Here is a 25,197-nt window from a genome sequence, read left to right as displayed (position 1 = left end):
GTATTGCTCTCTATTAATCGCCAGAGAGGAAACTACTTCCCTGAATTGACCAATCGGTAGCAGCCACACAGAGCAACGCTCAGGGGGAGCTGGGGGGCCGAGGGTCTTGCTCAGGGAGCCCCAGTTCATGTTTTGGGGAATAGAGCAGCTCTTATCTGTGTCGCTCAGAAAAATGCATCTGAAGTCGAGGTCTGACACTAGCCTACACTCACAAGTAGAAAAGTTGTCACTTTTTGATCTGAGCTGGCTGAGCTGTCTGAAGTGCAGTGCATTAAATAGATGAAGTTCCATAACTATGGCCTAACATTTCCCTTCTATGTGTTCCCCTAACCCCCTCCCTCACAAGGCAGCCAGGGCGGCTGTGCTGGATTTGCAGTCTATCTTTTGGGGATCAGAGAGGAAGAATGTGACACCTAGGCCAGTGAGGAAGGCCATACAGGAGTCTAAACATGTAAAGCCAAGAGCAGACTCCACACTTTGCACTGGCAAGTCAGGCCTGAACCTGTGAACATACAAAACATTAAAAGAAAAAGGTCAGCCATCAATTAAGCTCCAATTTAAAAAGTGATCCTCTCAGAGTGTGACTTACGTTTTGACCATGGCCCGGAGTGCAATCTTTCTTTCTCGCTCTACAAACTTGTCAATGAGATATGAAGCCATCCGCGGGGCTTCCAGGTAGAGCTTGAAGAACCGGTGATAGTTTCCTAAAGCCCAGGCAGCACGGAGTGCCAGCGCATGAGCCACACAAACGTCTGCCCGCAGTGCCGGGGTCAGGTACACCAACTCAGTGGTCAGATCTGCTCAGAAACATTCCCCAGAATTAATCATTGAATGAAAAACAGAAAAAGATACCACAGACACCCCCCAGAAAAATCCAAGCATACCTCCAGAGTTTTTAGTAAAGATGTAATAGAGCAATCTATATGCTGTGAACTCTCCGATGTTGTCCGAGGGATTGTCCTTATAAAGAGCCTTCAGCTGCGTCTGACACTGGTTGAACTCTTCATGGTCTCCCTTAAGACAAAATTCAACAAGCGTAAAACAAAAGCCCATAATTACTTTTAGGTAGCGTAACAGTGCTGAAGAGGCTCACCTTTTCTAAAGCAATGCGTGCGTGACACTCGTACACTTCCACTGTGAAGTCGGTCCGAACTCCTTGGACCTGGAAAAAGAGAGCAACCAAGTCCGATACATCAATTACAAGCAAAACAAAGACAAAAGACAGCACTCTGAAAAAACAGAGAAAGAAAAAGCATATGTAAAAAGAGTTTACCGTGAGGTCCTGTCGTATAGATTTCATCTGTTCACAGGCGTAGGCGTAATCCTGGTTGGTTTTCCAGTGGGCCTTCACAGTCTGCATGGACTTTCTGAGGACCTGTTAACACAAGTGACAAGGCAGATTGAAGACAGATTTCTTTCTTCTTCTTTTTTTATACATCTTAACTCTGCTGTACTACCACAGTGTATTCTTCAATGTTAGCTAGTTAAAGATTAAGATCTATGTTTACTCGATAAGAACAGAAATTCCATCTATCAGGCCTGCTAAGAAAATATACAACATGGTGTGGGAGTTCTCACCAGAACATAACTTTTTTTCTGTCCGAAAACTACTGTGCGATTGTTAAAAAAAAAAACTACATTGGGTGTGGTTAAAACAGAAAAGCAAATTTGCCACCCATAGATTCTTTTTCCCTCCATCTCGTCTCACCAGTTCACCCTAGTTTGTTGTGATGTTTTCAGGCCTGTACGGGTAGAATCGATTTACAATTGTAACTTACGTGAACGGGCCGAACAGTTGAGGGGTCCGGAGCGCAGGTTAGCCTCAGATAAGGTTTGGTGATATCCTGACACGTTCCCACAATGGGGCAGTCCTCCCAGCTGAGGCCTTCCTGCGTGCCGTCGGGCAGATCCATTGAGTTGATGGAGAGCACGAGTGGCTCGGAGCGAAGCTGCTTGTGGAAGCGCGCTGCTCGGCTCTGCTTTTTAGCTTCTCTGTTGGGATCATGGAAGTCCAACCCAGCATTCCCGCCTTTCCTCTTCTTTCCAGGTGTTGAATTTCCATCGTCCATACCCCTGGGATAGTAAATTAAAAATGATTCAGAAAACTTGATAAGGGATACAATATTATAAAAAAAGATAAAACCTATAAGAATGAGCCTGTTTGCATGAATATAAAATTTATCCAGTAACTCCATAAATTGGATTTTCAGTGTCCATGTGAAAGTCCTCGCCAATAAACAATAAAAAAATAAATAAATGTATTTACCGCCTTCCTCTGTTGGCTTTTCCCCCTCTTCCTCGCCCTCCACCTCCGCGCCCTCTCTCTCTGTCATTACCACGACCGCGTCCTCCTTTCTGACTTCGTCTTGACAGCTGAGATCGGAGGTCACTGGTGAGGCTGCTGTCTGATTGTGAACCTGAATCACTGACGACACAGCAATACAAGATCATCAGACAGGAAGGAGACGAGTGTTTTCTGAAACCATACAGAAGGACAGGGAACCAGTCAATACCTGCGCCTGTGCCTTTGGTTGCTGCGGTCCCTGTGCCGACTGTGCGACGGCGACGGCGAGCGGGAGGAGGATCGGGATGAGCTTGATGATGGGCTCCTTTGTGAAAAGATATTCCTGTAGTGACCCAATCTGTGTCCGCCACCCCGGCCTCTGGAAGCTGCTGCAGCTGCACTTCCACCACGACTGATCGAGCCGTCTGAGGACCGCTGGGAAGAGACAGCTTCCCAACGAGACTGCTTAACCTTCAGTCTGAAAAGACGAGAGAAAAACACAACAACAAATGCATAAAATTTCATGACAACTAACCAAGAGACAAGCCTCATGATAAGATTGTAAAAGATCATGATGCATCATGTGTCTTCAAAACATTCCCGGAGTTCATGTCTAAACTCGACTAAGAAATTAAATGCTGAACTCACTCGGGTAAAGGCTCACGTGTCCAATCAATGGTGTAGGCCGAGCCATCTTTTAAGCGGTCCTGCAGGACTTCCTTCAGCACCTTCTCTGTGCGATCCTTGTCTTCTTCCGTCTCACAGGCTGTGAAACACCGCTGCACATACTCCTTCATGGCTTGCGGCCAGTCCTGAGGTCTGTAACAAAAACAATTTAAGAAAAATAAGTATACATTACAAAAATAATTACAAAATTCTACATTATTAGAGACGAAGCAGTGTTCACCTTGTCTGAGCTCCTCCGGGTGCAGCACTGGCTGTCGCTGGGGAGGAAGGTGTAGGGTTCATTCCTGGAGGCTGCTCCCCAGGAGCAAACGCCTGGCTGGAGACTGAGGAACACTGAACCTGATAGGGCCTCTTGTTGATATTGAATTTCACAGAAGCAGTCCCAGGTGCCTCTATAAGATAAAAAAATAAATGAGAATCATTATTACCTTCTATTTCCAGATTAATGCATAACAGCACAGATACCATGTTGATCACAATACCATACAAGGAAGAATATCTCTGTCCACACAAACCCATCGAAAATGGTGTAGAATTTATAGCAGCCCTGCAGGGACGCTTGAACACCGCCACAGTATGTTTAAGAGTCATTTTTATGAATTAATGAGAAAAGTACGACTTTTATTTTGAGTAAAGTTGCATTATTAAACCCCTCTTGAGCAGGATTGTGATGTCAGCGTTACAGCATTTTCACCATAAAAGCATAGAGGCTGAAGAGCTTCCGAATCCTCTATTCGGGGAGCAGGTTCAAAAAACTTAACAGGTTCACCCCCCGAGAACACCAGCTTTAGTGTGGGTACAAATAAACTGGCTCCTGCGGACGGGACCTAAAACAGCACTAAAAATATGTAATTGATGTATATGTATATATTATACTTGATTGCTATAGTAGAAAGATATCACATTTAAAGTGACATCAGCAAACTTTGTGTAGTTAATAAATTGAGTGAAGATGATGTGTAAGCCAAGTCACAAAAGTTTCAAACCTACGTTTCATACGGTGCCAGAGCTGCTGTCCTTGTTTCTGGTTTTTGTTCTTAACAGCATCTCCTCTGCCCAGCCCAGAACCGTACTGACCCGGTGGCTGCTGCTGGGAGTTATTCTGAGCAGTCTGGTAGGCGTTCTGGGCCTGGAAGCTTTGGCCATAGTTGGGCCTCGCCTGGGAATGATTGTAGACTTGCATTTGGTTGGGGTCGCCAGGTGGGTACGACATGGCGTTGTTTGCACTGTATGCATTTTGTGAAGGGGGAGGGGCGTACTGGGAGTTTGGTAGTGAAGGGATGGGTGGGGGTGGAGGGGGAGGGGGTTTCTCTGAGCTGGTGGGGCTTTGAGGTGGCTGAGGAGTAGCAGGGGGAGGAGGCTGTGGTTGGGAAGGGTAAGAGGAGGACTGGTCTTCCATTCCAGGCACTGGGGGAGGCTGTAAAAGAAAGGAGGGGGAAAAAGCTTTCAGAACATCAAATAGACAAAACAATTTGGAGATATAAATGTTAGAAATGGAAAACTACTCTCCTTTAAACTTTGGCACTGTTGGGGCCACATTGTGATGCAAAATGTCAACTTTTATCCAATAATTCTGACTACCAATTCAATGAAGGAATCCTGTCCCCAAATGGATTTATCAAATCTACATAAATGTATTTCATATTTTGACTGCAGTACACTAAAGACAATTCATACCTAGTAAAGATTTTGTCAAAAGAGCCTTTCTCCAAAAGAGCCTCTCTCTATCACATGTCAAACCAATAATTTATAGGTTTTGAATTATTAACAATTGATTATGACCAAAAGTTTAGGAGAGACACTGATAACATACAATGACCCCTACATCATCCTATTTTCTACATGTTTTTTTATACCTTCGATTCAACCATTTGTGTCAAAAATAGCCTTTATCTTAGGTTTAGACACACACATACAAACAATGCATCACAGAGCAAATGGTTAAAATATAATTTGTACCTGTCCATTTGAGTTAGGTGTCCCTGTGTACGGCCCTGAAGGCACACTGTACTGATTAGGTGGATAAGCACCGCCATACTGGAAAATCAGAGAAAATCCATGGTGTAAAAGTTTGTCACTGTTTTCACAAAGGGTAACTGTAAAACCTTCAACTAATCAATCAACATGTGATGTTACTGTGAGCGGTAGTATTGTGTGTCCAGTGTTGACTACCGTGTGGATATGTTAGTATGACATTTTTGACCGAAAGAGAAGACAACATTTTCTTTCTGTACTTACTGGACCCATGGGATAGTAATAATTATAGGGGTAAGTATATCCAGGGTAGTGCTGCTGAGTTTGCTGGTACCATGGATAGTACTGCTGCTGCTGCTGCTGCTGCATAGCAGCCGACTCACTTACTGCTGGCTGGAATTGGCCCGCCTGAAATAAACAGCCTGGTTATAACCACCTCAAACAAAGACAATGTGTCTTAAGTGTCTCAAGGGAGTGACAATATCAAAAAGTGAGGACATTTGAGTCTGGTTGGTTAATTCTATTTGACAGACAGTGGTGGTCTTAAGGTTAGAGAAGCAGATTTAGGATTCAAAGTTTTAAACCCACGGCTAACAGGTCACCACTGGGGGTCTTCAAGCAGGATCTTTGCCCCACAACTCTGCAGGCGCCGCACTGTGGCAGCCCACTGCTCTGAGTGTATATAGTTATGGTTAACTATTAATAGGTTGGGTTCAATACGAGCAGTTTCCCTTAGAAGGTCAATAAAGTAAGCTTGCTCTCATAGTAATTATTGTTGATGATAAACCTTTTATGATGGGAAAGCCTGACGTTTTGTCATTTTTAAACTGTTTCAAATTTGTTGGATTAGTTTTAAACTTGAAACAGTCAAAAGATTTTACCAATTACAAATCTGCTCACTTTTGGTAGATTGCACATGTATATATAAAACAAAAATCCTGGTGGAGAACCATCAAACGATGCTAATTATTATCAAATTCAAATGTCACAATGCAGAGTCACATAACAGATGTGCCCGCACCTCTGCTTGGGTCCGATTGGCTTGTGTGGCGTTGGCAGAGGTCTGACTCTTGTTAATGGATGCGAGCGCTTGCCTTGCCTTTTCCCATTCTGGATTCTCGTGAACCTGGCTGTCTGCACCAGAACCATAAGACCTGCCAGAACCAGAAGAACACACACATATAAGATCCATCAATGAGTGTGCTGTAAGCTTATGTCCATCTACTTGGAAATCATACAGTAATATTTTGGTGGCTGTGTTGGTGTGGGCATTGTTGTTTTAGAGAACATCTTTTTGCTCAGGATAGAAAAGTTACTTGATCTAACAACTGACAACTACAAGTGAGTCTGTAATTTTAGTCCAAGCTGAATATAGCTTTCATTAAGACACCAACATCAGGGAAGACCAGATTAGCAAAATAATTTAATTTATACGATCTGCGCAACACAAAAAGATAATATCCGAACTGTGTTTAATCAAGTAGCTAAACAGACGGACAGGTTATCCTGTTGACGCCTGGTCAGCACATTATCGTGCCAGTAACACAACATACACACATGCTAATCAGCTGTAAACAGCGACGAGAATTGATACACAGTTTATATCTCTAAAATGTGTCAGCAGCTGACAGGAGGGGATAGTATTCTATGTGGAGGAACGCTGTATAGATGTTCCTCTGGGATTACTCAAGGGTTTCTCATTAATCTATTATTTTAACCGGTGCAAAGGCCTGTACTTTACGTTAGCCTGAGCGAGCCATTAGCCAGTAACCCCCCAGACATGAGCTGATTTCATAAACAACGTTCCGTTTCCAACGTTAAAAAAATCTCTTTACCTAAAAGAAAATTGTTTAAAGTTATCAAATCACTTATCACGACGCGTGGGCTTTGTCAATGCTGTGACATACCAGTTGGTAGCCGGGGTTGCCTGTGCCGTGTTGGCCGCCATTTCGCCGCAGACTTTCTGGAAGCTGGACGGCGCTTCGCTAGCTCCGCTAGCGGCTAGCCGTGCTAACGGCGTTAGCTCTCCGGTGGCAGGAGGTAAACAAGATGAAGTCCAAACACGATGGATTAAAAGAGGGCGCAGTCGACCGACCGCGAATACTACGACTTACCGAGATGAATAAAACCGTCAGAACACACGTTCAGACAAAGCTGAAATTGAGACACGAATCAATAACTGTTGGAAATTCGCTCTGAGCAGTAGGTAGACTGTGGACACACAAAATGGCAGAACTGTATCTGAGCCAAGCCAGCGTGACTCTCCTTTCAACTGAGAGGGTTTTTTTTCACCCACAGTGACGTCTGACAGGCAGACTGACCTGCACTTTCTGAGCCGCCCTTCCGTCACTTTTTCTTTAAATCAGCGCTTCACTTCTCCATTGTTGAATAGTAAAATCTAGATGAAATGTTTGTTTTGGCATATGGGACATTCGTAATGTTTTACTCTGAAATAAAAGAACATGCATTATAACAAGGCGATTCAGAAATGCATAGTAAACGAAGTAAAACGTTTTGTAGGCTCGAGGCAATAAAATAAACTAGAACATTTATGAGGACATTTTGTCTGACTAGCTCTCACTGCTGACTATAATTTTGTATATATTTGTAATGTGTATTTTTCACTACTTTCAGCAGCCGTATATCCTGAGCATACCCATGTTCCCTCGCTGTCTTCCTGTGAAGTACACACAGCTGCAGGATGTGTGTGTGTGTGTGTGTGTGTGTGTGTGTGTGTGTGTGTGTGTGTGTGTGTGTGTGTGTGTGTGTGTGTGTGTGTGTGTGTGTGTGTGTGTGTGTGTGTGTGTGTGTGTGTGTGTGTGTGTGTTACGAAAAAAGGGAGTCATTTCCTGTCAGAGACTCTCTCCCACACTTAATCCCCTAAAGTTTTTTCGAAGATTCTGGAGTGTAATTGATGACTGATGTTTGCAACTGCTGTGGTGTTTATACACGCCAAGCGAAGACCAACAGGGTTTCCAAATGTCATTTGAAGGGGAAAGTAGTTGTGGGGGCCAGTTGAGCCCCCCCCCTCAAAAAAGAAAAAGACATGTGTTTTCTTTCATTCCTTCATTTATATTTTTCTTAAAATGTTCTGCATTACATCTCAGTATTGACAACGTTAGTAAACAGCATCATAAAAAATGGACGAGGGCTGTTTTGCGTCCAACTGCACAGAGAAAAATGAAGAAAAATAAAAGATCAGGTTTAAGGTTTCTTTCTTTTATCGTCTCATTTTGTGACGAGTTTTTAAATGGCATAAATAATGAAGTGTTCCGTGTAACTTACAGCTAATTTCTCTCAGTGAATGAAAAGCATGTGGTGACTGAATGATTCAGTTTCTTCCCATTGTTGTCTTTGTCGGCAACATCATCACACAAATATGTTGAGTGTTCGTGATAAGATCTCACAAACAATGACTCACGACCTGGCACCATTGTATGAAACTCTGATTCTTCTGTGTCTTTGACCCTTGAGAGGAAGATGGAGAAATAACTGCTTTATCAATGGGTGATATACGCTCTTCAAAAGCTTCTCAACAACTCTCTAAACCTTTTTTTATTGTTGTTGTTGTTGTTGTTGTTCAGTGTCTGAATAATTTTTTGACTGGCTGTTTGACTAAATGGCAGTTACCTATGGAAGTTAATAATGCAGCAGACATTCTTTCAAGCTGTGATGCTGTCAGAAAGCTGCTGCAGTGTATGAGGTCTGACCTCACTGACTGCATTCCACAATAGACAGCAGAGTCAAACATTGCATCACCCCCCCATGTGAAATTACATTTGTACTCTGCACTGTTTTACTTTATTGACACTTCATAAAACTCTTTTCAATATGTGAAATGTCTCAATTGAGAGGTTTCAGAGACAGACACAGGCTTCATCCATGTCTACAGAGTTTGCACGTTAAAATAAAATCAAAGTACAAAGAGTGTTGAAACTCATGTATAAAGTGATGGATAAGATAACGTAAGATCTTTGTTGTTAATGCACATTATTGCACATTGACGCTTTGTTTGAAAACTGTCCTTGTCACAGCACCATATGATATAAACAGAAGCATGTGGATAAAAGCAAAAGCATATCAAATGTGAATGAACACAGTGTGGTATACATGTTGGTAAATTAAATAAACATTATGGCTTCTTAATTACCTCTTATGTTATCTTAAATGATGGGTTTACATCCATCCATTTTTTTTATTTTTCGACAAAATAAGAACTATAATATAGAATTACAAGAAATACACCCTGACTGTACTGGAGAGGAAAGAAGCCCAAAGGGCTTATATGAAATCCTTCCAATCAATAAATATTACTATAGTGGACAACGAAAACAGATCACCGAACAACCAGCAGAGTAAACTAACACATGAGCTACAACATATACACTCACAATCACTGGGATACCATTTGGACAGAAAATAATCAAATAATTTAGCCTAAAAAAAACTGCCAAAGAGGGAAGAAATGTAAATGATTTGTCAATAGACTTCCAGAGTTTGATGACAAGGTCATGCTTGGCGGTATGACAGTGTGGTGTGTGAAAGTCTTTTGGGTTCCTTGTTGGGTTGAAGTGAATAACTGATGATAAGAGAAAAAAGTTATGAAGTGTGTCTTGTTTCTAATTAATGAATTTGAATATAAATATGAATGTTTGTAGTGTTAATAGATGAAATTGGTAAATGTTTAAACTTTCTAAACAGAGATGCAGCTGACTCTTGTTGGAATATGAGATCAGTATTAGTATTTTATTTAGTCAAGAAGGATGTGAGGCAGCCCAGACAATATCACAGTATGTGAGGTATGGATAGATTATACTCTGATCCATCCATCCATCCATTCATCCATAGACATATAGATATCTTAATGTGATCCATGTGTCATTGTTGAGATAACTCAGAGCGCAATGAAAGAAAATGAAAAAGGGCAATAACTCCTTACTGTCTACCCCCCCCCCCCCCCCAAAAAAAAAAACAACAACAAAAAAACAAAAACAAATAGGTTATACCCTATTCTGGAACCCACCAACAAATTATCTAAACAAGGGGCCAGCAACCTGTGGGTCTTTGGCCCCTCTGTAGTGTGTCCCTTAAGTTTTCACAAAATGACATGTAAATAAACATTTTATCTTCTTTAATATTATTTGCACACCAGATTCATTTTGAAAAAGACGCCTAACACTTGGCTAAATGGGGCGTTAAAAAAAAGGCACTAGTAAAATGGAAAAATATGCTAAAACAACTTTAAAAAACATACAAAAACAGGAATTTTAAAAATTACTTAATAAAAAGCCCAAATAAACAGCTAAAATATCAAAATTGTCCAAAAAATACTGAAAAGGAAAAATTAAACTGCTAAAATCAGCTACAGAAACAACTGCCAATGTAATAAATCTATAAATAATCTATCTATCTATCTATCTATCTATCTATCTATCTATCTATCTATCTATCTATCTATCTATCTATCTATCTATCTATCTATCTATCTATCTATCTATCTATCTATCTATCTATCTATCTATCTATCTATCCATCCAGTAGTTTGCGGGCAGCCTGTGTTTTCCAGTCGCGTCACTTCCTCAGCCTGTGCCCATCCCTTTGGAAAAAAAAAAAAGAAAGAAAAAAAAAAAAAAAAAGTCACAGAAGCGAAACGACGGCGAGAAAAGCAGCGAGGGAAAAGTAGAGAGGGAAGAGAAAGCGAAAAAGCCTGATGAAAAAACTGGACACTGAAGAGGGAGCCAACCAAAGAACAGAGTTTTCACTTTAAAGTAAGTTTTTATTTTCATTTTCCATTTTTTTTTCTAAACTCTCTCAATGTTTCGGTGCCGCTTTATGAGCCCAGTTAATTATGTTGACTTTGAGTGAAACTGAGCCTATTATTGCTTTGTCAGTACCCGCAGACATTATTTCTATTATCACGATAGTTATTAAATGTATACTTACATGCTTCTATATGAAATATAAAATGGATATGAATGATTGTGGGCTGATTTTAGAGCTGGGCCCGTGAGCCCCCTCCCCTGCTTTAACTTACACAAACTTTAACAATAGTTTCACTCGTTGTCTTACACTTCTGTACAATCTATTATTTGTTATTAACGTGACTGCAGATGTTGTCACATGTACAGTGTGGTAACATCTGGCAATTGTAGTTATTTAAATAATATATCAAAACGTTGCGTTCATGGATTTAACTGGAAAAGTTTTGACGACCGGTACTTAGATTTATTGCCCCTGGGGAGTTCTGAGATTATGGATTTATAATGCAGTAGAAAAAAAAAAAGACACATTTGTTCTTGTGTGGAGACACCCCTGAGGGTAGAGAAAAGTATGTGCGAACGCTGCATAGTGTGCTTCAAGTACAAGTCTCAGCATGGCCTTCACACACGCACCACTGCTGAAACGCTCACTGCTTTCCCACAATATTGCACAACATGGCAGATTTTTAAGACACCCTGTCCGATCAGCTGGGCTCCAGCTTTGACTCGCTTCATGGACAGATTTTTGCCGTCTTTGCTCAAATGTGTTGATTCCTTGAATGAATGCCAGTTCGTCCTCCGTGCGTCGCCTTCCACTCCCCTTTATATTCTGACTCCTCCACAGAAATGCCGCTCCATAAATCGACCAGGGCTCCCCGCCTGGACCCCACCATGATCTCGGCCCCGCTGGGAGACTTTCGCCACACCATGCACATCGGCAGGGGAGGGGACGCGTTCGGCGACACGTCCTTCCTGTCCACTCTCGGCCCGAGCTCGGCCTCCGCTGACCCGGGGAGTACGGAGAAGGACCAAGCTGCCGGCACCGAGGGGGCATTCAACCACGGCGGTCTTCATACGGACGCTCCGGGGAGCCCAAAGAACGACGAGTACTCCGAGTACTCGGAGTACTCTGAGTCGGCGTCTTCGTTCACCATGGATCTGGACCTGGACCTGGGCCCGTCGATGCTGGGAGACGTGTTGGGGGTGATGGATGGTTTGGGCCTCGACTCCGACGGACAGGTTGCGTTCAGCCCCAGAAGCGACACGTCCACGGTGGAAACCAAACAGGGCAAAGGGGCCGCGGAGACGTCTGTGAACATGCAAAACAAGCTGAACGGGAAGAGCTCGGTCGGTTCGGATGGGAACCAGGTGGGAGACGGCAGGATACCAGATGGGAACGCGATCAAGCCAAAGGGGTTACGACCAAAAGTGAGGTTCAGTGACAAGCGAGAGGAGATCATTCGTCAGGCATCTGAGGAGGAAGAGGGTCAAGGGTTTGACTTCCAGGATGAGGATCAGCTGGCGTGCTACAGCCCGGCCAGGGGCGAGAGCGAGAAGGGCCGGAGCCCAGTAGAAGGAGGTGAAACAGAGTTCACTAATCATAAAGTAGATTTGCCACCTAGTCCTGCGTCGTCACATAGCTCAGAGTATGAAGGAGTCACTCCACTGGACAGGAGGAGGGCCGACAGCTACCACTCAGAGACTGACTCGGAAGACGAGGAGGAAGCTGGACGAGGCTACACATTTGAAGACGAGTTTGACGATGAAATCGGTCTATAGGAGAAGATGTACGATGCGCCCACCAACACAGACCTTTTGCTGTAGTGTAACTCAACCAGACTGTACTTACCACAACTCACCATTTTGTCACACTTCTAACGGAATCAGAACGTTTAAGAATACAAACTGGATCCATCCAAAACTCACTAAGAGGCTTACAGTCAAGACGATGTTACTCAACTGGAAAATACTTTATTTTTTTTGTTTTATCTACAAGGGTGACAGATTTGTAAAAAGACTTTCTGATGAAATAAATCATTGTGTAATTGAGGTCATTGCAGTGACAAGTTTGTGGCACTTTGATTCATTCCATTCGCCTGGAAACTGAAGCTCAGTTTGATTCAGGCTAAATGAATGATAATTTATACTTTATATTTGTCTTCCATTCTGTACTTGGTAGATGCTGTTTTGTTTGTTTTTTTAATCACAAACCTATCTTAAAAATCCTAAGTGCCTCAAAGACAGCTAAATGTCTGCATTATTGTACCCTGTGCTATATCCCCAGCTTGATAGTTATTCCTCATATTGCATGTCCTTATGTCTTGTTTTCATACATTTGAAAGAAAAGCTTTACGACGGGTCCTCAGAGACAACCCGTAATCAAATTACTGTGAATATATCACATTCCAACATTGACAATGTGAGTTTCTCTGGTTTGGACCAGATCACATGTTTGCTGTGCTTCAGTTGGGTTTTATGGTTTTTTTTGGCATGTTATCTTAACTTTTAGCAAAGCTTTCCTTTGGGCTGTGGGGATGTGTTGACGCTAAAAGGCAAAGACAATCATGGGATTTTTAAGGCCGATATCAAATCACAATCAGCAGTGTATTTTTGTATTTTTTACTTTGCGTGTATAATGCTCTGTTTTTCTTTTTATTTCATAATGCTGTAAAAGGGAGATACCTTGATGCTCAAGCGTTGAAAATGCTGGTTCAAATACATTTACATTTGTTACCCTTTGCTTTCATCAGGAATACAGAAACAAAATAAAGTAATTATTGGGATTTAAAAAGACAACAACAAAAAATAACCAGATGTGACTTTTCTTTGGGGGGGTACCCTGGGTTAATCTTAAGATTCCAAATACATTTCTCTACTTTCATCACAAAGTGACGCACTTCTGTAATTGTTCTCCTTACGAGACTAAAACTTCCATTGATCTCCTCCATTGCTTCATCCCAGTTAGAGACACTGAGGGCTAGAGCCAGTTGCATTGGATTATACTCTCCAGTCCATCACAGACAAACACTCATTTTACAGCCACTGTCAATGTCGAGTCGTTTCATTCAGCTGATAAGACGTGTTTGGACGGAAGGAGGAACCCAAAGCAAGCAGAGAAAACTCATGCACAGGAGGGCTAGAAATGCCACCCAAGCCCAGATTTGAAGAGACACTAACCCCAACCCCACTGTGAGGTCCTTTACAACAGAATTCTAAATTAAATTGCAAGTTGTTGACGTACTTTAATAGAAAGCAGATTGTGTGCGGCGTTTTCCTTCATATCACAATACTGCCATGCAGACATTTCCGGCAATAAATTATTTTTGTTCCCTCTTCCAATATATTGGAAAAAATATTTGACTCTCCATCTGTGAAAAGGTTGAAAGAGATGAAGACAAGGCTTTAAATTTAGGCTTTTTATTTTTTTTTAGCATGCAACAAGGAATACCATAAATACTTGACACATCTGCAAAACAGACTCGAGTTCAATCGGAGCAACATATGGTGTCTATGTTGGCAAACAATTGTTAAAAAGAAGATTTATTACTTACATAACCGAGTTATATACACATTATTACAAGTTCATTTGCACCTCAATGCAGAAAATGTGAGCTACTTATGCGAATACAAAATTTTTTTTTTCTTCTCGAAAACAGACACATTCACTCACTACACAGATATGGTCCTGAACACGTTGAATCCAGACAGGGCCGTGGAAACCATCACGCCGGGGATTTGCGGGTGCCAGTGAATCTCCTTGATCTCCGACTGACCCTGGTGCAGGAAGAGGAGCTGAGGAGGAAGGTCCTTCACGCCCTCCACCCTGGCACCCACGTCACAGGACTCCACGGACAGGTCCCACTGGCTGATGACGTCGTCGGCTCCCGACGCGGCGAAGACGCTCGAGTCCACGGGGTTCCACTCCACCGAGGTGATGGGGGCACTGTGCTGCTTGAAGTTGGCCACAGGCCGGCCGGTCTGCAGATACAGAGCAAGCAAGGTGGGACAGCCATTCACAACCCCTTTGCTAAAAAACAACTGCAGTAATTACTGTTGTAATATTGTGTAACAGACAAGACAGAACAAATGTTGGGAATTAGGTGTGGCTGGCAAGTTGGGAAGGGGTGAAATCATCCGAAGGGGTAACATTACAAACATCTAATTACTGTTTATCATGTAGCAACAACAGTGTGGTCTCATAACAAACACTCATAGCTATGTAACTCAGAGGATTTACTTTCCACAAGTTCAATGAAAACATCATTTAATATATATTTTCCACAAACTGCTGCTTATTTTCACCTTAAATTGCCGCAGGTCCCACACTTTCAGAAGCCCATCGTCCCCTCCAGACAGGAGGAATGGTTCGCTCCGGTTCCAGCTGATCACATTGATGTCTGACGTGTGCGCTTCATTGGCTGAGAGCATTGAATTGGGAGGGGCGCGGATATCCCAGATACGAATCGACTGATCCACTGAACATGATGCAAACACCTGGAAGTAAACAAGGCAGAGCTGAACTTTGACGTTTGAACCTTATTTGCCCCTCAAACAAGAACCTCTGCAGGATGTCTGAAGTCTCACTGAAATCCTCGGGGTCAACATGCACATTTCAAGGAAAGCAAGCCGTCGACCCGTCAGGCTGTTTCACGCAAATCCACATACCACAAACTAGCTTAGTTACGACCTGCAGCAAGACGACAAATAAATGACATATTTCAGTCTGAATTTCGACTACAACAATGTGCTGGCACATAGCTGCAGAACTACCAGGTGTTCCTCTTGAAGGCGACATAGTTTCATTCATTCCAACCATTCACTTCCCTCGCCACACCCAGTTTTTTGTTTTTTTTTAGAAAAACAACTGTAAAGGGTGCAAGAGACTCAGTTTGTTGGAATTATTTCCTGTGGAGAAATCTATGCTTCAGGTTGAGCTGAGACTGAGGGCGGCTGTGTGGTCCATGAGGAAATAAAAACAGATAACAAGCTTGTTAAGCTTACCGTACATTACTGAGCAAACATTTACAACGGGTGTTTAAAATGCACTTTATCCACTGTGAAGTGTATGATTAACTTAAAATTAATCGTCCACCATAAGACTACAATATCAAACATGCATCTAAATTAACTCCTAAATGTCCAGCACACTGTGTTTAGATGATACGCACACACTCTGAAGGGTTTCACACTAAAACAAACCAGTGAAGACCGTCTACTGCAGCTTCCTCAGACATCAGCCAACGTACTGTAGCTTCAGTGGGCGACCACTGCAGGTCCTCCACAGACTTGGTGTGCGAACTGAACGGCCGTTGGTCAACCTGCCACAAAGTCCCTCCCTCCTTAGGCTCCCACACATGGATGTTCTTCTTGCAGTCGCCGCTGACGAGACGACCTGTCAATGAATTATACACCAAGATAGTAACATTATACAGGTGCATCTGAAAACATTAGACACAAAGAAAAAAAAAGGTATACATCTCATAATTTCCCTAAAACTGTCAATGTTCTACAGAAATTAGATTTTGAAGAGATATATTATAGCTTACAAGTTTCAAATTATATTTCACAAGATCACATGTTTTAGTCATTTTTAACCAGGTAAGTCTTCAAAAATAACTGCTTGTTTATAATGGTGACCTGGGAAAAGGCTGGCAAAAAGGGCTTTATCAACAAGACTGTGCAAAAAAAAAAAGAAAAAAAAGAAAATAAGATTATCATCACACTGAAAACAGACCATGCAAGTATGCACAAGTACAATCATGAAAGTAAAAGTAAAATCAGACAATATCGAGAACAAAACACTTATTTGGATGTCAGGAGGCGAGTAAAAGAATCTGACAACGAACATGGAGGAATAAATATATGAATGTTTTTTGAAGATTATTTTGAATTGTGTTTTGGGAATTGAACAGAATACACTGTGTTGTAGGCAGCAGATTCAAACTACACGAGCATGAGGTTTTTGTCGATGAGCTTGTGAAAAGATGTCCAGGTAACAGAGGAATAGAGTGCAGTGTTGTGCTCTGAATGGGGCATTTGTGGCAGTCTGGATGGCACAGAGTGATATAGTGGATCTTTATACATTCTTGAAAATGTTTTTGACTAACCAATCCGCTTTTATCCGATAACATTTTTGAGATACTTCTGTAGTTGAGTGACAAACATCTGTGATGTTTCACTTAAAGCACAGTTCCTCAAGTAATTATATATGAATCAAAGAAGAAAAAGGAGCTAAAATGTTGTGAATATCTTTTTTTTATTTTAAGCCATTCATTTAGGCCTATTGTTTCCAGTTATAACCTTATGAAATGGTGTAGTTACTGATTGAGCCTCCCTAACAATTTGTTACGTGCATTTAATTATTCCACAATGTTCTGTCTGCTCAGATTAGGAGTGCTTGATTTTGTTTTTCTGGTGTCCTGTTCATTTGAAATCTGTGATGATGGCGTGACACAGGACGACGTGATTAAGAATGTGAGAATGAAACTGACGCCTCTCATTAGTTGCAGACTCTTCTCATTATGTGAGTGACACAGCACACAGTCATTTAGGCGCAGCTGAGGTCATGTTTACCTCCAGGAAACAACTCGATGTACTCGTCCAAGGTGAGTGTGATGCAATAAAAGCAAGAACGTATGCGAGCAGTTTAGTTGATTTGTTTGTCAGAATTAAACTCGCATACCGGGTACTTTAGGGGACCAGTCCAGAGCGAAGCCTTCACTCATGTGTCCTGAGAAGGTGAAGAGCGGCGTGGCTTCTTCCTGCTGTTTGACGAAGGCAGTCATAGCGGCAGAACTGTGGACGGCCTCCAGCGGACGTCGGAGGTCAAATATCTCTACTTGTCCCTTGTCAGACCACACGGCAGCCAGCGACAGCTCCCCACACCGGGTCACCTGCACATTAGGAAGCAAAAATCAGCCGACACATCGGCAAACGAAGAGTTCCCAGTTAATCCATAGAACAAAACTGCCACCATACTCTGACTCTGTTGATCCCGCCATAGTGGGGCATCATGGCAAGCTCCATCTGTGGTTTCTTTTCTCCATCCTCCTCCTCTTCTTCACTTTCTTCATCACTGCTTTCTTCTCCCTCTTTGTCTTTGTGTGTCGCGTGAAGGTTATGCATGCGCATGACCAGCAGTCTGCAAAGAGGCAGATCGATGCGTTTATTAGGAAGTCGGGAGCACAGGAGTGTACAACAAAACAACTCTGCATATTTAATTCAACTAAAAATGTGCCTCAATGTTCCCACGAACCTATCAACTGCCTTTAAAGTTTACACAAAAAGGAAAACAGAAACTGTGCATGAACAGAGGAAAAAGCTCCCTGCTGCAGCGTGCAGAATGCCATGTGGTTAACACCTTAAACACAAGCTGCTGCCTGATTTGTTTTTCCCACCACTGACTATCTCCATTGGTTATAAGGAAATTAGGCTTAGTACTGTCTACTTCTACACAATGACATCCACAACCAGAGATCGGTCACACACTGAGTACTAAATACGAGGACTTCAGGAAAATCAGAAACATTCATTTGTAGTATTAATTAGCAGGGTTCAAGTTACATAGAAGGCTCCATCCTGCCTCTGATGGACTTATTCCCCTCATCTGTTAAATTGTTTTCATCAAAGGGGAAGAAAATCGATCTCTCTCTCCCTGTGATCGAGGCGACTTTATCAGGCTGCTAACTCTCAGGCAGTGACGGAGAAACTATTAACGCAGCACGCCAGGGTTTCTTCACACATCACACCCTCGTTGTGGTCATTACACACACGCAAATATTTGGAAAATGGTGAATATGCACCAAATAATGACATGATGGCAACACTGCAGACGGGTGACGTGAACAACATCAATTATCTCATTACAGTGGCACCTTAGGGTGTGGGACAAGTCGGTTCTTTAGGTTAAACTAAAGTGGACAACAAAAGGATCTGAGCAATGTGAAACATGACACCATGTGGCCTGTGTGGAGTTTGTCAGAATAGTCCAGCTTCCTCCCATTGAGTGTGTGAGTCTGTGTGTGTGTGTGTGTGTGTGTGTGTGTGTGTGTGAATAGTTGACTTTGTGTTTAGCCTCTAATTGTAAGGTGGTGTTTGAGTGTATCTTTGTCATAAAGTCAGTATTGTCAAGTTATGTGTACAACACAGTCATGTGAAATCCTATGGTGGAGCCTTTAATCCTCAATTACAATTACTGATCAATTAGATTGTGACAATTCCTTAAATGTACTGCACTATCAACAGCCTGAACTTGCTTTTCATGCACATGCATGCAACAATCACTGGACCTTTCATGTCACCACTTTGCCTTTCCATTCATGTCTTTCACATGAACTTGTGCCAGAGAGCTTTATACCTTGTAAAGATGACAAAAACAACAACACTACTTACAAAAAGATAGGGATATTTGGCCTTGGTGTGAAAAAGGCTGAACCTGAAATGCACTATAACATTCACAGGTGAACTTATTGTGACCTTTAAACTTTTGAATGCACATGTCCAACTGTTTAGTGTCTCTCTGACGGTTTACACGACTTGGAGACTAACAAGCAGCTTAATGGAAAAACTCCCAACAGGTGTTTGATCTAACAACGTTGTGTGAGTAGTGCACAAACATCAAGGAAACTTTGAAAAGCCGGAGGGTGACTTTATAACAAGATTATTTTCTTTCAGTTTGGTGTCCTTTTGACAGGATTACAGCCAAACAGTGATACTTTAGGAAAACCATAATAGAAAGATTTTGTGCAGATATTAATTGTTAGTTTACTTCAGTTTTTCAATGTGTGATAATATAGAAAACTAAAACCACATGACAGAAACTAAGAAACAGTTGTAAGATGGCATAAACATATGATTCAATCTACTCTTTTGCAAGCACGTAAGCTTTCATTCTATAAACTATTTGTTTTCATTTTACATGTTTGAAATAAAGCCTTCATTCATAAATTAAATCCTGGACTGTTAGCTAGTTATTAAGTGTCATGGTGCTTAAGGAACTGTTGCAAACTAAATGGACTGCTCTCATCCAGCATGCTTTTCCCCTGTGGTGTCAAACTGCTTAGCAAATTGGAGAAAGGACAGAAGCCTCAATGATCCTATGAATCTTTGTTTGTCGATTTGTTTAAAGTTAGTTTGAGATTGTTGATAGTGGTGGGACTCCAGAGTTTGGCTCACAGTAATGTCTTAATAAATCAGAGATCAGATGAGTCTCCACAGTTTTCACAAGCAATCTAGTATAGTATTAACAGTTTTAAAAAAGCAAAGCAGCAGATGACAGGGTGCAGTCGGGTGGTCTGTACCTGTTCTTCAGAGCAGTGTCTGCCTGAGTGCCTGCACAGACCAGCATGGACAGAGGAAACTGCTCCCTCTTGTCTCCTTCTGCATCTCTCAGGATGTCAAAGCTCAGACACGGAGCCCCTGGACACAAACAACATAGACACGACGGTTGGTCGACCCGACAGCTCACTCTGCAGACACAGAATCAGTGTTGACAGACAGGTGAGGACTTCCACTTGCCTGTTTGACACTCGTGGTACATGCGGTACGCGGAGTGGTCCATCTCCAGCTCCTCTCCGGCCTGCAGCGGCTCGATGCCGGGCACGTACACTTTCTTCTCCGCCTCTGCATCGTCCTCCATCCCTTCCCCTCCTTCGTCGTCGCTGCCTTCCTCGTCCATGCCCTCCACTTCGTCTCGCTCCTCTTCTTCAAACGTGTTCTCTTCGGGCGCAGACATCTTGGATGAGGACGAGCTTTGCTTACTTCCGGTCTGCGCTGCAGCCACGTGGTTTTCCCTCCTCCTCCGTCTCCCTCCTCTCTCCTTTCCTCTCTCCCTCACTCTCTCCCCCCTTTTACGGGAATCGAGCTGGCCCCTTTGGCGTTTGGCTCCCTGCTGCCAGGAAAGATCAGACTTGCAAATATTTGTCTCGGAAAACTGCAATCCGAAGACATTAATGTCAGTGCAGCGACTGAAGTGAGGTGTTCGCTGAAGAGCGTCGTCCGGAAAAAAGAAAAATCCATTCTCCTCAACAGAAATAAGAGTTTTTTTGGGGGGGGGGGGGGGGGGGGGGGGGTCACATGCATGCGGTGACCCGTAACAGGACTTCCCACTTCCTAAAGAGTGAGTCATGATGATCACATTTATTATAAGTTGTAACATGTAGGAGCTGCAGCAGCCTGGTACTGACGCACGAGCCACTGGTGGGAAAACTACACAGCGAGACATGCACTGTCACCATATATGCATGTGATTTCACAGTGACTGGTACTGGAAAGATGGCCTCAGTGCAGAAAAGTGTGCTCCAGAGTTTAACAAACTGCCCTTTCGCACCACTGTCTTCTTCTCACAATCTCTCTCGAATGTGGTCTTCTGCAGTATTAACAAATTCTTACAAATTTTATGTAAACACTTGAGTCGCAAGAATGAAGTCTGTCCTAATAGTGACCACAGCAGCATACATCTGTCTTTTAAGGATTATGAAACTACAAGCAAGGCCCTGTGAGGCTTACATGCGTGGGTGCATACAAGCAGAGGCAAGTGTGAGCGCCAAATGGTGCACTTTTATTTCTCATGTTGATTCTGACAGAAGTCAGAACATTTAGGAGCCCATCCCATCCACAGCACATTCCTCTCTCATCTGCAACTGGTCGCTCACTTGTTATACTCTCTCCTTTTTCTTTTTTAAATCAGAGTTAGTAAGACAGTTGTAAAGGAATTGTACACAAAGAAGTGCCATGGTTGAGCTCCCACGAATGCTCTTGCAGCTGCAATGCAAGACGTGGAGCAAAATGCAATGTCGAACAAAACTGAACATTGCAAGGGTCCTTGTTCCAAAAACAGTGGACGAGGAAACAGTTTAATATTTCACCCAAATGAAAATTTAAATACCACACTATAAAGGTAGAAATACAAATGCACTTATTGTTGGTAGACTGTATCAAAAGCCCAAAATAGAAAAATGTTGCTTGTTAGGGCTGGACTGCTGCGGTTAGGTTTTTCTGTTTAAAACACTTCAACACGTCTGCAATGTGATGTTTTACTGGCGACTAATTGAAATGACAATGTTTTGCTTTTGAATGTAGAAATGTGGAATTGCAGCAAATTGCAATGTGAATATTGTGTACAAATATTCCAAACTCATACTTGAGTACGTTTACCCGATGCACTTTCCTATCATTGATGACAAACAGCAAAGACCATAATAAATATAGCTTAAAACCTTGCGATACATTGTGGTAAGTTAAACCAAAAACTAAAAAAAAAAAAAAGCATATATCTAAATGTCTTTAATTTACATTTATGTACAAAAGTAAACACCCATAGACTTTTATATCTTCCATTTTCATAACATTCTTTGTAAACAGTGATGAAATCCACATAGAAAATGGCTTTATGTGCATTGGCTAGCTCAGCATGTGTCTCTTGTTAGCGGGAGCAGCTTAGCTGGAGCTTGTGACTTGCTCTAGAGAGAGAATGGCTATACGATTATATCAGTCATTATAGAGCACTGTTGGACAGTGAGCTTAGCAGTTTGAATTTTACTTTGGACATTAAAAATGCAACCCGTGCATGTCACTTCATATTAACAAAGCTTACCGCATTAAAAACACAAACACACACACACACACACATATAGGAAAACAATCATTCAGTGCCAGGAAATGTCTTGCATTTTGTGTGCATCATAAAGAAGAAAGATCCTTTTTGTTGTTGAGTAAATCACGGAAGCAACCACCAGTAGAGTCTGAATAGCAAGGGGCTCCAGACAAAAGCAGAGTACGATAGGGAAAGAGGGCTGCCGCTGTACGGCGGCTGCGTGAGGTCTATCATCTTATCGGGCTGTCCTTCTTCCACGCTGCCAATCGCTCGAGTGGTCAAGAGTCTGGCTCTCGATGGGCCATAATCCTTCCTCTCAATGGAGGGGGGCAAGGTGGGCAGGGTGCAAGTTTCAATCGATGTCAAGCATCCGACATTGAGCCATCGAGTAAGAAGTTCTGATGTGAGCTTCAGGAGTTCTTCAGGAGAAGACGGTGCTGTGGAGAATTGGGCCAGGTCTGTTTCCTCCTGGAACCACTGTGACAGGGAAACAAGTGTGACATATTTAATTCATTTATTCATAGTAATCCCAACGCAGTAAACGGTCCCGAGTGAGCTAAGCAGAACCAGGTCTAAGAATATAGGGAATCACTTATTAAAGAAGAGTCCCACCTCTGTATTTTCATTCTTTTGAATGATTTTATCCAGTGTCCGTTTTATATCGAGGATCAGGGAGTAATTTAGGTGCTGATCCCAGAGGTTTCTGAGAAGCACATGCCAGGAATCCTGTAGGACCACTGCAGCAGGGAACACACAGCACTGGAGGGGAGGGTAAAACCACACAGCAACCCCAAAGTTAAGTTCACGGCATAGAAAAAAACTAAACAAGAGATAAGTCAACAGAAGAACCACATCAGTTTCTCAATTACAAACGAAACTTGAGGCAACTTGCACAACAGTGTTGCATTATACAGATGAGAGTGTAACTCCTTCTTTGCAAACATGAAACCATCTTTAAAAAGTTGACTTGATAAGAAACTCACCGGATCAGTGTCACAGAGCATGCTTTGTTTGTATCGGTGCACTACATAGTAATCTTTAGGAAATACTGTCCGCTAGAAGGGAAGGAAATGAGACACAAGAATGAGAATACACCACATATAATAAATACCACATACGTAAAGTTGCACAATGTTTGACTCAGTCAGTAGTTATATTTTGTTCTGTCTGTTAATTTTGCAGCCTCGCAGATGATGAGAGACGTTCTAATTCAATCTAGTTTGGATAAGATCTTCACATTTCATCACCTTTTCATATCAAATTGCCAAACTCAGCCTATGCACGCTATTGCATTCGTTCAAAGACAGAAAATACATATTCTTAGCAAGATATCTCCGATACAAATGCGGATGCTTTTCATGTGTCCGCACAAAATCTGAATCAAAAGAGTTTCACTTACAAATCCAGATGGATTCGAGTCGATGGTCAATTGAATGTTTTTCACACCTTCCCAGTCAAAGTCACATCCACCACATTGGACAGTCAGAAGTGATAGCAACAGCAAAACTATCGTAGACATGAGCGGGAGAGAGAGAGAGAGAACGCAACAGCATTTAGATAATTGCTGGAAACTTTCTGTGGTTTGTAGCTTGTTCAAGCTGCATACCTACTAGAAAAAAGTTACATCATTTCCTGTGTCAATTAGCCATTTCTGCAGAAAACAAGACCCAAGTAAATGAAACATGCGCGGCTGTTGCAACACCTCCCAATTGAATTAAAACACCGGAAACGTCATTACAACTATTCAGAGTGACACAAGAAACGAGCTTTGATTTAATCAGTCAGACTTGGCTGTGCCATTTATTTAGTGATGGAAGTTTTTTTTAAAGAAAGTTGGGGAAAATAGTCAAGGTGACGGAATCATTTCTTACCTGGCAGTGACATCCTTTTATCTTTCTAAGAATGGACACTTCTCCATTTCTCTGGTTGGCAGCAGTCACTCTGCAGACGGGTTCCTGTGTCAGCCTGCGAAAGACAAAGTTTCCTCCTCTGTGGTTTCCTTGAGGTCTGCTGTCAGAGTACGCTGCTGTCCCCTCGACTTCACTGCTTGATGTTTAGTCTTCTTGTTGACATCCCTCATATATTCCTTTCTTTGGTACTTTCCACCCCCCAAAAAAAAGAAGAAGCCTCATTTATCATCTCACGCCATCATGCTCTCTCACTTTGGATTTTCCCACTTAAGCCTGAGTGGCTGCTGCGTTTTCCTTTCAGAGCTTTTTGTTTTTTGTTTCCTTCTTCTCTTCTTTACTATATCTTTTCTCCTTTCCCTTTCTCCCCCCCTCACTGCTGACCTAGAAATTTCCTGAGCAGCCTAATTTGAACCACTCCTCTGTCCCTTGGAAAGTGGTTAATGGATAAAGCGGCAGAGACAGTGGCCTCCTCCTGCTCTGTATCTCTCCCTCTGGTCACTCTGTGTATCCTCACTCAGACACAGGCTCCGCTCAAAGTGAAAGTGCTACGCTGGATTGCTTGTCTGCTCCCTTTAAGTCTCAGCCCCTCCCACCGCCACACGTTTTACCTCACTATTGACCGACCCGGCCCCCTCCCCCCTGCTCCCCACATTCCCTGACACCCACCCTCCTACCCCCATCCTCCCCCTTTCAAACCAGGGCCGAGGAGGCTTAGTCATGCAGTTGGAGCGTATGTTTTTCATTTGGACTCTCCCCCACACCTCTGCGCCTGTGGATCCCCTGTTCTTTATCCCCTCAGACTCAGTTCGCAGTCTCATCCTGTTTAATCATCACATGATAGTCTCTCTCTCTTTTTTTTTTTTTTTTCTTTTCTTCCTTCAAATGATTGAGGAATTACATTCCTCCAAAAACAAACGGACAAACAGGATTGCGACACAGGGTGAACGTATTGCCAGAACTTGCAAGTCATTCCATGTGTGACAAGCTCTC

General features: G+C 42.5%; 3 protein-coding genes and 1 long non-coding RNA gene across 6 annotated transcripts; 1 reads left to right on the top strand and 3 right to left on the bottom strand.

Annotated features, from left to right (window-relative positions):
- Positions 1–7,206, bottom strand: leng8 (leukocyte receptor cluster (LRC) member 8). Of its 2 annotated transcripts, XM_080471725.1 has the most exons (15): positions 6,853–7,206; positions 5,967–6,099; positions 5,210–5,353; positions 4,931–5,008; positions 3,962–4,388; positions 3,192–3,363; positions 2,933–3,103; positions 2,514–2,762; positions 2,267–2,425; positions 1,779–2,073; positions 1,274–1,375; positions 1,094–1,162; positions 885–1,014; positions 590–797; positions 1–502 (listed from the first exon to the last, which is right to left on the bottom strand). In XM_080471725.1, exons 1-15 carry the CDS (start codon positions 6,891–6,893, stop codon positions 340–342), a joined length of 2,541 nt encoding a protein of 846 aa, XP_080327851.1. In that variant the 5' UTR covers positions 6,894–7,206; the 3' UTR covers positions 1–339. The 2 variants fall into 2 exon arrangements, with proteins under 2 accessions (XP_080327851.1, XP_080327852.1); XM_080471726.1 differs by lacking the exon at positions 4,931–5,008 and having other exon boundaries at positions 6,853–7,188.
- A 3,360-nt stretch (positions 7,207–10,566) lies between these two features.
- cdc42ep5 (CDC42 effector protein (Rho GTPase binding) 5) lies at positions 10,567–14,051 on the top strand. The gene is made up of 2 exons (XM_080471643.1): positions 10,567–10,713; positions 11,549–14,051. The coding sequence occupies exon 2, from the start codon at positions 11,551–11,553 to the stop codon at positions 12,481–12,483; it is 933 nt and encodes a 310-aa protein (XP_080327769.1). The 5' UTR covers positions 10,567–10,713; positions 11,549–11,550; the 3' UTR covers positions 12,484–14,051.
- An 82-nt stretch (positions 14,052–14,133) lies between these two features.
- Positions 14,134–21,171, bottom strand: grwd1 (glutamate-rich WD repeat containing 1). 2 transcript variants are annotated; one of them, XR_013935622.1, is made up of 7 exons: positions 20,221–21,171; positions 20,004–20,121; positions 17,683–17,845; positions 17,387–17,597; positions 15,904–16,096; positions 15,007–15,198; positions 14,134–14,682 (listed from the first exon to the last, which is right to left on the bottom strand). XR_013935622.1 is itself a non-coding variant. In XM_080471642.1 (7 exons), the coding sequence occupies exons 1-7, from the start codon at positions 20,924–20,926 to the stop codon at positions 14,374–14,376; spliced, it is 1,845 nt and encodes a 614-aa protein (XP_080327768.1). In that variant the 5' UTR covers positions 20,927–21,171; the 3' UTR covers positions 14,134–14,373. The 2 variants fall into 2 exon arrangements, 1 of the variants encoding a protein (XP_080327768.1); XM_080471642.1 differs by having other exon boundaries at positions 15,951–16,096.
- A 70-nt stretch (positions 21,172–21,241) lies between these two features.
- Positions 21,242–24,821, bottom strand: LOC308114608. The gene is made up of 5 exons (XR_013935623.1): positions 24,169–24,821; positions 23,697–23,803; positions 23,281–23,352; positions 22,910–23,056; positions 21,242–22,774 (listed from the first exon to the last, which is right to left on the bottom strand). It is a non-coding gene; the product is annotated as an uncharacterized lncRNA (long non-coding RNA).
- Positions 24,822–25,197: the final 376 nt, after the last annotated feature.

The sequence above is a fragment of the Lipophrys pholis genome, assembly GCF_963383615.2.
Source record: "Lipophrys pholis genome assembly, chromosome: 9".
Taxonomy (NCBI): domain Eukaryota; kingdom Metazoa; phylum Chordata; class Actinopteri; order Blenniiformes; family Blenniidae; genus Lipophrys; species Lipophrys pholis.
Note: the sequence above shows the minus strand (reverse complement) of the source record. Positions and strands in the feature narration are given on the sequence as shown.